Here is a 13,802-nt window from a genome sequence, read left to right as displayed (position 1 = left end):
AACGGTTCATGGTGATCGCAGCTTTGCTGTTGCAATTGGCTGGGTCAGATATGCACTTACGCCCCTAAATATTTCAGAAATAGCATTTTGGATCCTTAATTTTTGATGCAATTATTTGCTTAATTTGGCTAATAAAGCGTAGAATAATTTGTTCATATGAATAAATAATCTCTTAACCTTGCTTTAAGTAGTTTGAAATAGATAAATTTATTTCACATGATCAAAATATTAATTGATAAAATAATTCATAATTTACGAAGTGCATGTTCTCTACACTGGAATAAATTACCTAAGCTTTTTACTCAGGTTTTTTAGTTTCTAAATTTTTTTTTCGTATTGTAATCACTATTAAGCACTTTAAAGTGCCTAAAATTTATTATACAGTAGAATTTGAAACTTTATCGAATAATTTACATTTTAAATTTGGCTAAATTATAAAAAACATCCCATCAAAATCTGATTTTTTACTTTCTCCCCGTCATTTAAAAACCTATACTCTACTCCCTTGTAAAATAAAAAAGTAAACTGTGATGATAAAATAACCATTTTGTTTCTCACCATTTTATCTCTCACAATATTCATTAGAAAGAAGACTAAGGACATTTTTGGTATAAAAAATATATAATAATATTTTATAAACGGAACCCTAACAGATTACTAACGGCTGGGGACGAAGTAAACATTTTTTATTTTACAAGAAGGTAAAGTGTAGGTTTTTAAATAACAGAAAAAAAATAAAAAATTAAGTTTTGACAGAAAAATTTTATATAATTTAGCCTTTAAAATTTAAAAACTATTTCATGTTTTCTCCTGTAAAATAAACATGATTAAAACAATTATTGTATAAAGAAAAAGTGTTCTAGATTCTTTTCTCAACAACCAAGAAAAGGAGAATGATGGAATAAAGAATAAAATACCCACAATAGAATTTTTAAATAAAGAGTTCAAAAGCTAAGCCAAATATTAGGACACTTCGACTTAATTATTTTATTTTAGTTTTAAATTATTTTTTTTGTAATTTTTTATAGTTAAACCCTCTAATTTTTGTTAATGTCTTATTCCACGTATCACGTGGCTATACCACCCATATATCCCAACGTGGATATAAATTTTATATATATATTTTTTGTATAAGAGGACATATTTTTTCATAATTAATAGTTTTGTAACACTAATATATTTTCAGTACTATAAACCTTAAAAAACTCACTAAATTTTTAAATAAATTGAATGTGGGATAATTAAAAAGAGCCTACCTGTATATATTTTTCTAAATAATTATTAAAATTTAAGCAAGCGATAACTATGTTACTTACTAAACGACCACAATATTAAATTAGGAAGTGTTTGATTTTTCAAACAAAATAATTTTTTGCAGTTAAAAATATTTGTTTTCAATAAAGATAGAATTTGATCCTTTTTTTAAATTTTAGAATAAACTTTAAATACCACCCGTATAGTTTCGCACTTTCTCATTTTAGTATCATGTGGTTTAAAGTGTATCAAATTAGTGTCCTATGATTTCATTTTTATCTTTTCGTCAGCTTTTTCGTTAAATTATATACAAAAGAATTTCTGATACCCCACCTAGGTTTATCGAATATTCACTTTAGTATCATTTAGTTTTAGTTTTGTCACTAATTTAATGAAAAAAATTAGTGGAATCGATAATAAAAAGGTAAAAATAAAACTATAGGACACTAAATTTATACACTTTAAATTATAAGGTACTAAAATAAAAAAGTGTGAAACTATAGAGATGGTATTTGAAGTTTTTTCTAAATTTTATAAGAAGGTCTACTCTATGTGAAAAATAAATAAATATTATAAAAATAATATTTTTCATAAAAACTTTTTTTTTAAAAAAAATAAATTTTTATTAATTTTCTTAGGCTTAGTTTGGTATTGAGGTCAATCTAACGTTATTATATAGAATGGAGTTGAGAAAAAGTATATAGGGATATGCTTCTACGTTTTTCGATGGAACTGTAGAAAATATATCGTAACCGACTAACCGTAATATATGGAACGCAATATTACGTACGCAAACAAACAGAATATTTTTTCATCGTCGTTTCTACCGCACGTAATGCAATCTGCTGGCAATCCCGAAACAAAACCTTAACGCAATCTGCCCGCAATCCCAAACAAAACCTTAGAAATTTACAAAATTTCCATGGTAATGTCCATCCTATTCTCTTCTTATATTGCAATTACAACACAAACTCCTTTTTTTTTTTTTTTTTTTTTTTTTTTTTTGAGAGAGAGAGAGAGAGAGAGATAGAGAGAGAACAACACAAGCAACTTTACACAATTAATTCACACCAAGGTTACCAAAGTATGTCCCTCCTCGAAAGCAACAACGCCGGCGCACTATAGCGGCGCAGCGTAGCGTAGCGGCGCACTGTAGGGGCGCATTGTAGCGGCGGCGCCATGGATATACCTCCGCCTCATCCGCGCGAGCGAAGACGACGACGACGCCGAGCTCCATCGTCTCCGTCGACGTAGGGTTCGCGAAGAACGGGGCCGGGGGTGGCGGGGGCGATGATGGCCTTCGCCACCGCGCGGCGGCGCCACCACCACCACCACAACCACCGCCGCCGAAGGTGCCCGATCCCTGCAGCGTCGGCGTTCCCCGCCGCCGTGTTGCTCCTCCTCGTAGCCCTAGCGCTCCTCTCCTTCCTCGCGCCGCCCCTCCTCGACCACCACTCCTCCTCCCTCTCCGATCGGCGCCTCCTCGGCCGCAGCAGCAACAGCTCCTTCCCTCCCTCATCCGATCTCGCGGTACGTAGGAACCCTAATCTATCTCCTCGTTGGTTCCTTTTCCGATGGTTAATCTCTATTCCTTACATTCTGAAGCTGAAAAATTCTGGTGATTTCCGAAGAAACGCGGTTGGTGAGGAAAATTTCCATGTTCCGGTGAGTGTAACTTTGTAGTGATACCCCTGTTTTATGGCGTTTTATCTGAGATTTTAGTGTGATTAGTGTTGATTCGTTTTATAGCGTGGTGGAGGGAGCTTGAGGAGTGATCTGTGGGGTTCGAAGCTATCTAAATTCTACTACGGATGCAGCAATGCGAGTAGCAACTTTCCAGGTACATATAGATCGGTAATTTGACGCAAAATTGAATAAATTTGGTGAATTACCACTGTATTATGATAGAATGAGTGGCTTTCTCAAACCTTTCCTTTTTGAAGTTCATTGTTTTGGTATTAGGAGTTCTAAGGTTTTATAGAGAAGAGGATAAAGTGACAATTTGAATGGATATTGGAGACATTATTGTGTTTCTTCTTTCTTAGGTTATGTTTCCTGAAAATGGGTTCTTATCTACTTATTCTGCAGAAGCTAAAGCTATCACATATCCGGATAGATACTTGATGATTGCGACAAGCGGTGGTCTAAACCAGCAGAGAACAGGAGTGAGCCATTCTGCATTATTTTGATGTGCTTGTTTGCTCGAATCATTCAATGAAATTTTTGCGCCTTTAAGCTTTCTACATTTTGCTTACATGCACAAATGCAGGTATGAGCTATGCCAAGCTAAAACTGTTTCCATAACTGGTATAGTTCTTCATTGTTGTGTTTGTGAAACCATCAAGCTTATTAGGGCTTCCATTAGTGATCACTACATTGGAGTACTATAATGATCTGTGATATCAACGCCGGCTTTTGATTTTTTTTTCACACAGCAGACATGCACAATCACCAAACTCTGCCATAGATATCTATCTTGCTAGTAATCTTGAAAGCAACACTTAGACTGTTGCCTAGTTAACTTATGCAGAACTTTACCTTTCATTGCAGATAACTGATGCTGTTGTTGCAGCACGCATTTTAAATACCACCCTTGTTGTTCCTAAGCTGGACCAAAGATCTTTCTGGAAAGATGCTAGGTTTGTTTACTTACCAGTCGTTTTATGTTTCTTTTCTATTGATCTTTTAGCATTGTTGAATATTCCAAGCTGAATTCGGGAATACATTGTGCACTTTTACTGATTCTGTGCAGTGATTTCTCGGAAATTTTTGATGTCAACTGGTTTATCTCTACTCTTGCAAAAGATGTGAAGATTATAAAAGAACTGCCTAAAAAGGGTGGGAAAGTTATCAGGGGCCCTTATACAATGCGTGTTCCACGGAAATGTACTAAAAGATGTTACCTAAATCGTGTCTTACCTGTTCTTCTGAAAAAGCATGTGAGTTACTGAGATTTATCAAGATTTGTTTCGATGAAAAGGTTTATCAATATGCCATATTCTTTAGTTTGCTTGCTTTTATCTTCATCTCTTTTCTTTTTCTTTTTTTGAAATTTATCTCCGAATCAGGTCTAACAAAGGCATGCTTCTTATGCCCCATTGCATAGCCTTACTTTACTGATGTGAAGGTCCAATTTTATAGTCCTAAATCTACTAGCAAACATGTTTTTGTATATCTCACATATTTTACTGATGTAAATGTTTTTTTGATTTTTTTTTTCTTTTAAACATATTGAATATTACTTGGCTTCTGTCTCATATAGTAATTCTTGATTGAGAGAGAGAAATATTGAAGTTGTGTTAGTTGTGAAAGCAAAAAGTAGCAAATGACAGGTAAACAGATAAGATAAGATGGTCATGATCCTCTCTCCCTGTCTGCCTATCAACTTCTCCATTTGGTCATTCAAGCCATTTTTTGCCATACAACACAATTCAAAACATGGAAAACATTATTGCAGGACTACGTCCTATTTTGTGATCAATCATCTATTTCTTGTAAGCCCTTGATATTGATGCTGAATTCCTCTGGAGACAAATTAGAGAAAAAGGACCAGTATACTGACGCCCAAAAGATCAACTGTTGACTAGGACGATTCACGTTATCATTTGACTTATGCAATGATTTGGCTTTTCGAAGTTTCTCTTAATGTGCAATTCAGAAGATTATATTACTTGCCAATTGCCATGTGTTATGTTTTATATTAAATTGTCAAATGAGATTTATTATACTCTTCTTCTGACTGAACTGCTCATAGTTATCGGAACTTGAGTTTCCATCCATTTATAACTAGTGTCTACTGACTGCGATGCTGGCTTATATCTTACGAGTTCACTCATGCACAGTTCAACTGAAACTAAGGACATTCATTCAGTATTCAGGAAAATAAACTGAAACTGAGAGGACATTCTTTCAGGATTCGGGAAAATAGTTGATCTAGTAAAAGACGACAATTATTGAATTTTTATTTTCTGACAAATTCCAAAAATTATGGGTCATTTCTACAAAGCACTCTCTCTGAAGTGGTAGCTTATTCTGCTTAGCATGATTTATTAGTTGAAATCTAAATGTTTGATAATCAAACGCGTTGAGTATATCCATCATATGCCAAGGTGTTAGAATGTAATGGTTCTTCTAAATAGTAAATAGTATCTAATTCATCCAAATGTGTACTATTTTTGTCCCATCCGTTTGAAAGTAAGTAGAATTGTAGACTATGATTTGAACTACTCTTTGTTTATTTTGATGCCAGCAGAGAGGTCAAGTACTAGAGTTGCAACTTATAAATAGGAACGGAGTTATGTAAAAGCCAGCTTATTTAAGCTTGCCAATTTTTCGTTTTGTAATGTACGTCAAACAATGTTTCAGATTTAAATTTATATGCTTTGTCTTGAATCTCATACTTTCATTCACTGCTATATTTGGCTACTGCAAAGGACAACGCAAATAGGAAAACTTCTGTTGCTGCACAGTTCAAAACGTGAAATTACATAGAAAGTAGTCAAATAAGTTTGAAAGATGCCTATTATTCTCTTACAAGTTCAAATGGAGAATGGACCAATGCATATATAGCAAGTTTATAGCTGGTAAACTTTGTAATTTAATAATTTAGGGGAAGGAGACAAATTTCAAGATGCAATGACTAATCAAGTGCATGGTATTGTTTTCAAATGTTACTGTAAATAGAATTGGTTGGAAGTCTAAGAGAATGTTTAGGCATTATGAGATTGTACATACAGTTTGTGAATTGCTTGACTTTCCTGAACAGACTTATGATAATTGTATCACGATATATATATATTATCATATGCAAGTATGTTTAGTATTGTACATTTGGGGCCTCCTGTAATGCCTTGAATATGAACAAAATAGTATCTAACACACAAAGAATACATGCTGCATATTATATGCATTACTTGTACTTAATTTAGTAATATATGTATGTAGCACATCCTTTATTTGTAGAATTTAGAACCTTCCCAGACTGATTGTTCTTCTTTGAGTTAAATCTTTAAATGTCTAAAGGAATTTTTGGAGGTTTTCGCCTTCATTGCATGAGCCAAAACTCAAAGCCCTCGAGTAGATAAAACTCGTTTTGAGGCTGTAATTTTATGACAGAAGCTTCTTGTACATATAGTATTAGAAGATGATTTCACCTACAAACTACATAACCTATGGCGGATAGAAAAGGCGAGATACTCTTCAGTCGTTTCGTTGCTTTTTGCTATCTGCTTTTGTTGGTTAATTAAAGTTTGCTTTTCAGTTTGTCCCTGTAGACAGAGATGTGTAGCCCATGCAACTGTGCTTCGTGTTCTGTGCAGGTGGTTCAGCTGACGAAGTTTGACTACAGACTTGCAAACAAGTTGGATACTGACTTGCAAAAGCTGAGGTGTAGAGTAAATTATCATGCCTTGAGATTTACTGATCCAATTCAAGAAATGGGCGAAAAACTTATAAACAGAATGAGGGCAAAAAGCAATTATTTCATTGCCCTTCACCTTAGGTAAGTCCTTTATTAAGAATTATTCTTTTGCTCTTCTTTTTTTTGGGGAGCTGCGGGTGTGTGTGTCAAATTCTTACTAAGCTCTGCTCTCCTTTTTCTACCTAGCTGGGTTATGAGAAGTCAACTGATTATACACACATGAGACTTTGTCGATCCAGCTCATAAGATACAGACATTGGCTGGCCCTACACCTGATTTATTAACTTGATCTTTCTATACTTCTGTTATCCATTCCCAAATTTCGTTTATATTTCCTTATCTAGCTTCATAATGCTTAACTTTATAGGCTTTCTTTACATACAGTTTGATGAATTTCTTCGCATTTAACATCCTATATCTGTTTTCTTTGTGATTATCACTTCATGAACTTAGTCTGTTACATTCTAATAAATGTTGAATTCTCGTCTTTCTGCTCTACTTCTACAGTTTCTCTCTCTCCTCTAATACTCTTTTTTCTTTAATTTCTAGAACCAAAATAAATGCTTCTAAAAACATTACCCTTCTCTTCCTGGGGATTACTATTGTAATGCTTGCTTTATATTTGATATATCTATTGCATTGGGACTGTTATTACTGTACATTCCCAGTGACATTCTTTTGGCAAAATAGCTTTGGATTTTAAAATTACACTCTTCAAGCTGTTCAATACAGTGTCAGTAGGATGGCCGAAGAAGTTTTCTTACCAATAATGTTGCTTACAATTTGGCAGATTTGAACCTGATATGCTTGCCTTTTCTGGGTGCTATTATGGCGGGGGAGAAAAGGAAATGAGGGAACTCGGTGCAATACGCAAGAGGTGGAAAACTTTGCATGTAAGTCTAGCATTTTTCAACCCCAAATTACACAATACTAAGCTGTTTCATGCATGTCTTAAATATCGAAATTCATACAGATAAGCAACCCAGATAAAGAAAGAAGGCATGGGAAGTGCCCATTAACCCCAGAAGAGGTTGGGCTCATGCTGAGGGCACTGGGCTATGGTGATAACATTCACATCTATGTGGCCTCTGGTGAAATTTACGGCGGCGAGGAGACATTAGCACCATTGAAGGCACTCTTTCCCAATTTCTATTCGAAGGAAACTTTAGCCAGCAAGGAGGAGCTGGCCTCATTTTCGTCATTCTCATCTCGTATGGCCGCTCTCGACTTTATAGTATGCGATGGGAGTGATGCATTTGTGACCAATAATAATGGGAACATGGCTAGAATTTTAGCTGGCCGAAGGTAAGCTTTAGATCTTTGTTCGACATTACACTTTTTCTGTATCTTACCCTGCAAAATTATCTAGTTATGTAGAATATCACAAGATTTCCTTGAAAACTTGATTTTTTTTTTTTTATACGTTCCTCAAAGGAACTTAAATTTTTACATATATACCTTTAATAAAATGCCACGCCACTCAGAAAGAGGAACCTAGGGTTTCTTTGGCTTTGATCATAACTAGGTTGTCTTCTTCTTACTCTGATTGATATACTTATATCAGGAGATATTTCGGGCACAAGAGGACCATAAGACCGAACGCTAAGAAACTCTACTCCTTGTTCCTGAACCGCACGAACATGTCTTGGGAGGCGTTTACCTCGAAGGTGCGGACCTATCAGAGAGGATTCATGGGAGAGCCTAAGGAGGTGAGGCCGGGGAGGGGCGAATTCCATGAAAACCCCTCGACTTGTATTTGCGAGAACGCCGAAGCTAGGACAGGAGAGGGCTCCGGTCTCCTTGTGCCAAACGGCATTGATAGTGCCAGCGGAAAAGGTGGTAAAAGTGTTGGTGAGCCAACTTACAATAATTATAATGATGAAGAGATGCAATTTTCAGACTTAGATTATGGGGAAGATGCACCTCTAGGAGGAGGGGCAAGAAATGTTACCGGCTCAGATTATGATATTTTCCTTAGACAGGAGGATCTCGAGTTTGAAGATTTTCTTTCAGATTAACGATAATGAAGCGAGGCAGCAAAAGGGTGTTCTTTTCTTTATGCGAATTCTGTTTGGTTCATTCATTTTTATTCTCAAATTGGGGGAATTCGCTGCGTCGTAAAAGACAAACTGCTTCTGCTTTGCATTCTGCGACAGAGCTGTACAGCATCTCTTCCTGATTCGAGGAGCGGAGCATAGATCTGAAAGAACACATTTTGGCTACCTGTACAAGCTATAGCTGGCATTGCCTTTTTTTTTTCTGTAATACTTTGTGGGTGTGTTTATAGCTGGTACCAATTTTTCCTTTTGTTTTATTCATTCAATTATTGTGTTGCTGCGCTGAATTTTTGAGGAGGAAGTGGTTTGGCCAAATTTTTGAGGAAGTGCTTCTATGATGCTTCTCTAAATGCTTTATTTTGCCCTTTTCTTTTCCTTTCTTTTTGTGTTTTTGAAGCTCACCAGGGTTGTGGTAACGCTCACTAGGCCCCATCACTAACAAGACTTTGGGCCTGGATATCTTTGGCCGGGCCGGGCCGGTCGAACCTTGTCGAATAACAAACACCCGAGAAACGGAGAGCCTGGGCTCGGCCCGATCTTTTGAGTCTCTAAATATAATCCCGGCCCAACCACATCGGCAAAGGCCCCACAAGCCTTGTCGCATGGGTCACCTCACTTTTACTAACGTCTATCCGTGGTTTCAGCTTGTTAAGTAGAGAAGTTGTTTAAAAAGCAGATTCACAGGAATAGTCAGCATATATCGAATTGACGTGTTACCACTCATCAACCCTACTGCAGGGGTTGTTGAGGACTTAATATACAAAATCGTGTATTATTAGAGTCAAATTTAGATTTGTCGGTGCGCCCTAGGTGATTCCATGAGATTACATTAGCAAATAAACAAATACCAATAATTAATGGGAAATTTGAATCACTCCTATGTTTAGCTAGCAATCCATTCCTCCACCTAGCTAACTACAAGCTAATAAAGCAACACATATAGACCAAACCTACATCAAATTCTAGGTTGGTACTTTTTTCTTTTCTTTTTTTAAACAAACAACTTAATTCAAATTGCATTTATGGTTTTCATGTTGATTTGGTATTTTCTTTCCATCGGCTCTTGTCACATATCCAAATTTAATGGTCATAATAATTTCACTACTATATATATTTAATGATGCAAAAGGCTAAAAAGATATAGTACTATAGCCTAGATTTTTTGTGCATGTATATGTGCTTGCGACTTTTGAATGTCATTGAAGGGAAAGTTGAGACTAAAGAGATGCATTAGTCACATTAAAGTTACATTTATTGCAAATCAGCATCATTAATATGTTTTTTTTTTGTTTCTTTTTTTTTTTGAAATAGCACATGCATTGATATGCTCAGTGATTTTTTTTTTTCCTTTTTCAATACAAAGATGTAGAATTATTGATATGTCACACACACTCTTTATTTTCTCCGTCTTGATGTTTTCTTTAATTCAATTACACACATAATTAAAAATCACTAGGCGATATAAGACAAGCTTTACATTTCCAATTGTAACAATCTAACTTACTAGCATTAATAACTCGTTGAGCTCAAAATACTTAAGTTTAGTTATTTATTTAAATATATCCGTAACATATTGACCTCTTATATTGTTTTATATTATTTGATGTGAGATTGATTATTGGCATGTCACGTAAGATTTAACAACCTAGTGAAAATAAAGCTTTTGTATAAGCTTTAAAATACCTAAAAAAAAAAGAAAAAAATTTATTTTATTCTCTCTATTATCATAAGAGAAAGATGTTTGAATTGGGACAGTATTATATGTAACTGTGAGAATGCATAGTGTTTGAGGACACCCTTCGCTTTACTAAACTTTGTGTTTTAGTACATAATACAATGTATATATGATACAATCACCAAATTTGTACTGTAGGTTGACCTCTAAAACCTGCTGCACATTCTTGGAATCACTTCGCAAGAGACAAATTAAGAAATGAAAGCACCCACTAATGAGTTTAGGGTTTGTTGGCAATTAATCATTGAATAATTTTCTATGTCTTCTGTCTCCTCACAATACACCATAATATTTTTAATAAGTCAGCTTTTATATATACGATAATTAGAGATCGCCTCAGATTTTTAAATTCAAACATAAAATCAGGCAAGATGTAGACTCTAGAACAAGGATTAAAGTGTCGTGACACGGAATCGTGCCAGAAACTTGTCGGCATGATACGGCACGGTGCGTGTCGGACCGTGGCGATGCATGCCGATCAAAAAAAAATATGTGTGCCGATATATAATGACATAAAATATTTATTTTCTTTAACAACAAAATATGCCAATTATTTATTATGTATTTTTATCAAATCTTTTGAACTTTGTTGAAAAAATTACCAACTAATTTCAAGAATAGAGAATTTTAAGTTGTACCATTGGCACGGAGACTGTATCGTGCCGATATCCTGTTGCCACGATACGATACGGTAAATACGGCCCGTGCCGATAGGCACTTTAATCCTTGCTCTAGAAGCTCGTATCGCTTGCACAAGTTATCAGACGTACAAAACTAAATTGTCCCGAGAATATTCTCTGTGTACATTTTGAGATACGCGGAACATTACTTCCAATCATTCTAGAGAGAGAGAGAGAGAGAGAGAGAGAGAGAGATTATGTGAGGTTAAAGATACCTAGGTGAAACTACAGTACCCTGGGGGGAACATGCAATCCCCACACCTAGAACAAAGATTTGAAAGCTCTTGTTGGGAGTGAATTATGGGGAGGGAAAGGAAAGGAAATGGAAATGACAGGAGCATCTCAATTCCCCCCCATCTTGGGGAAGATCCCCAACCCCAGCATTGCTCCAATGTCTCACCAATTCTGGGAAGGAAAGGCTCCCTATATATTGCTCTTTAACTCCTTCCCCCACATATCCTAAAGCATGAGGTACAATTTACATTTATGTCCATTAATGTGTATATATCATGATCATTATTACTTTGCTAGATCCCTGCTGAAAATGGCATAAATCACATCTACACTACCCAAAGCAAGCAAAAAAGAGAGACTCAAAAAGGGTGTTGAGGAGGAAAAATTCTAGAATGCAACGGGTATATTAGTGACGTGGCGTAACAAACCAATCAAATTAATCCTTTTAAGAATATATGTCCCATCATGATTGTAAAAAAGTATTTTTATTGTACTTTTGTTTAAAAAAAAGAAATGTGATTGGCTTGTTATTGATGACGTGGTGCAAGTGTGACAGTGTAGAATTCCTCGTTGAGGAGCCCTTTTTTTAAAAAAAAATAATTGCAGGGCTCAAGATTTGTCTGGGAAAAGAACTACATGCCTTGTGTTTTGGCTTGGTCTTAAACCCTAACAAACATTAATAACTACACAGCAAAAGAGAGAGAGAGAGAGAGAGAGAGAGTGAGAGATATGACAGGTTGTTGACACAGTGTGATTCTGCCAACTTTATTGGTGTTTGAACAGCCTTAATGTTAATATATATATATATTGTGACATGTTGGGATGAAACAACATTTGCCTAAACAATACTTGCATTCAATGGACTAAAGGCAAAATGAATGCATTGTCCATACACTGTTCCCTACTAGTACATTCCTATTTAATTTTTATTATAATATAAAAAAATTTGCCCGAGTCAGTCGCTCGCTTATAACTTTAAATACTACATCTGCCGTTTCGTACTTTCTCATTTTAATACTCTATAATTTAAAGTATATCGAACTTCTGCCGTTTCGTACTTTCTCATTTTAATACCCTATGATTTAAAGTATATCGATTTAGTACCATGTGATTTCATTTTTTTCTTTTCGTCAGCTCATTCGTTAACATTTTGTTAAATTATATACAAAAAAACTTCAGATACCCCAGCTAGGTTTATTGAATACTCATTTTAATACCTTTTAGTTTTAACTTTGTCACTAATTTAACAAAAAAAAAAAATTAGTGGAGGAATAATAAAAAGCGAAAATAAAAATCGCGGAATACTAAATTGATATACTTTAAACCACAGGAAACTAAAATAAAAAAATATGTGCGATAGTTGAAAATTTTTCTTATATTACAGGCGAAGACAAAACGAAAACTTGCCATAAATCAGTGAGCGATCAAACTTCTGGATCTCAAATTATCAAAATTTTGAGCACTCAAATAGAACAACGTCCCAACTCTAATGCTATTTTGTGATGACAAATGTAGAAAAGATCGAGTTTGTCGAGTGCAAAAAAAAAGAAGAAAATCGAGAAAGAGAAAAAAAAAAAAAAATATAGCACACAAGTAATTTATATGGTTCCACCACAGACCTACATCCATAGGTGAAGACGAACCTCTCTCATAAACTCTTAAGCCCGAAAATACTCCTCGCGGTCTCTCTTATCCGCCACACCAAATCAATAAAATAAAAATTATGTTTAAATAAGTGACTAAATCTCACAAAAACTAGAAGTATTACAAAGAATCGCAAATTGAAGCGATAATCAAAACAATATAGGTTAAAAAATCATACAAAAGCAATTAGGTTTCAAACTTAGGACATCGAATGTCAACTATTAAGTTATTTACTACTTACATTGAAAAAAATTTCGTGCACACATAATAATTTCGAGGAAAATATATAAATAGTAGCACCAATACAAAAAAAAGTAGAAATTATTCACATACTTATTTGTTAAGAAAATTCCCTCAACCCTAGGGCCATATATGAGTCCAAGTATGTGATCTATATACACATCAAACTTTACTTTTCTATTTATTTTTCCATATGCACTTAACTATTCTTACAAATGAAACTGTGCTTGCTTACCTACCTTTCGTTTTAAGCTTCAGACAAATGTAGTTGAACCTTTAAAAAAAAACCAAATATTTTGAATAAGTTTTGGAACTCTATTTACTTCTCTTCTTATAAGACAGTCAAATATAATAAAAAGTTATTAAAAATGTAAAAAATTTATCTAAACTACAGACCATTTTGAGTCAGCTATCCAACTTCTCAAAATTTTGATTTTACTATCAAAACTTTTAATTTGTTTGATTGGACAGAAATATAAAAATTTTCAAGTCAAGTGTCATTGGTTGGCTTAAATCAAACAAATTGAAAGATCAAAGAG

At 34.8% G+C, this 13,802-nt stretch overlaps 1 protein-coding gene across 1 annotated transcript; it reads left to right on the top strand.

Moving 5' to 3' along the window:
* LOC109727339 (uncharacterized protein At1g04910-like) lies at positions 2,323-9,080 on the top strand. Its single transcript, XM_020257420.1, has 10 exons — positions 2,323-2,784; positions 2,860-2,919; positions 3,004-3,094; positions 3,343-3,419; positions 3,805-3,893; positions 4,007-4,193; positions 6,573-6,754; positions 7,464-7,566; positions 7,647-7,978; positions 8,238-9,080. Exons 1-10 carry the CDS (start codon positions 2,545-2,547, stop codon positions 8,689-8,691), a joined length of 1,815 nt encoding a protein of 604 aa, XP_020113009.1. The 5' UTR covers positions 2,323-2,544; the 3' UTR covers positions 8,692-9,080.

This window comes from Ananas comosus, linkage group 22, assembly GCF_001540865.1.
Source record: "Ananas comosus cultivar F153 linkage group 22, ASM154086v1, whole genome shotgun sequence".
In the NCBI taxonomy this organism is placed as follows: domain Eukaryota; kingdom Viridiplantae; phylum Streptophyta; class Magnoliopsida; order Poales; family Bromeliaceae; genus Ananas; species Ananas comosus.
The sequence above is the reverse complement of the archived record's forward strand: the minus strand, read 5'-3'. Positions and strand labels throughout refer to the sequence as shown.

Excerpts from the sequence above, each read along its gene's own strand:
- LOC109727339 (XM_020257420.1), top strand. The coding sequence starts at position 2,545 with ATGATGGCCTTCGCCACCGCGCGGCGGCGCCACCACCACCACCACAAC. Across the intron at positions 2,785-2,859 it reads CTCCCTCATCCGATCTCGCG|CTGAAAAATTCTGGTGATTT; the intron begins GTACGTAGGAAC and ends TACATTCTGAAG. Across the intron at positions 2,920-3,003 it reads AGGAAAATTTCCATGTTCCG|CGTGGTGGAGGGAGCTTGAG; the intron begins GTGAGTGTAACT and ends TTCGTTTTATAG.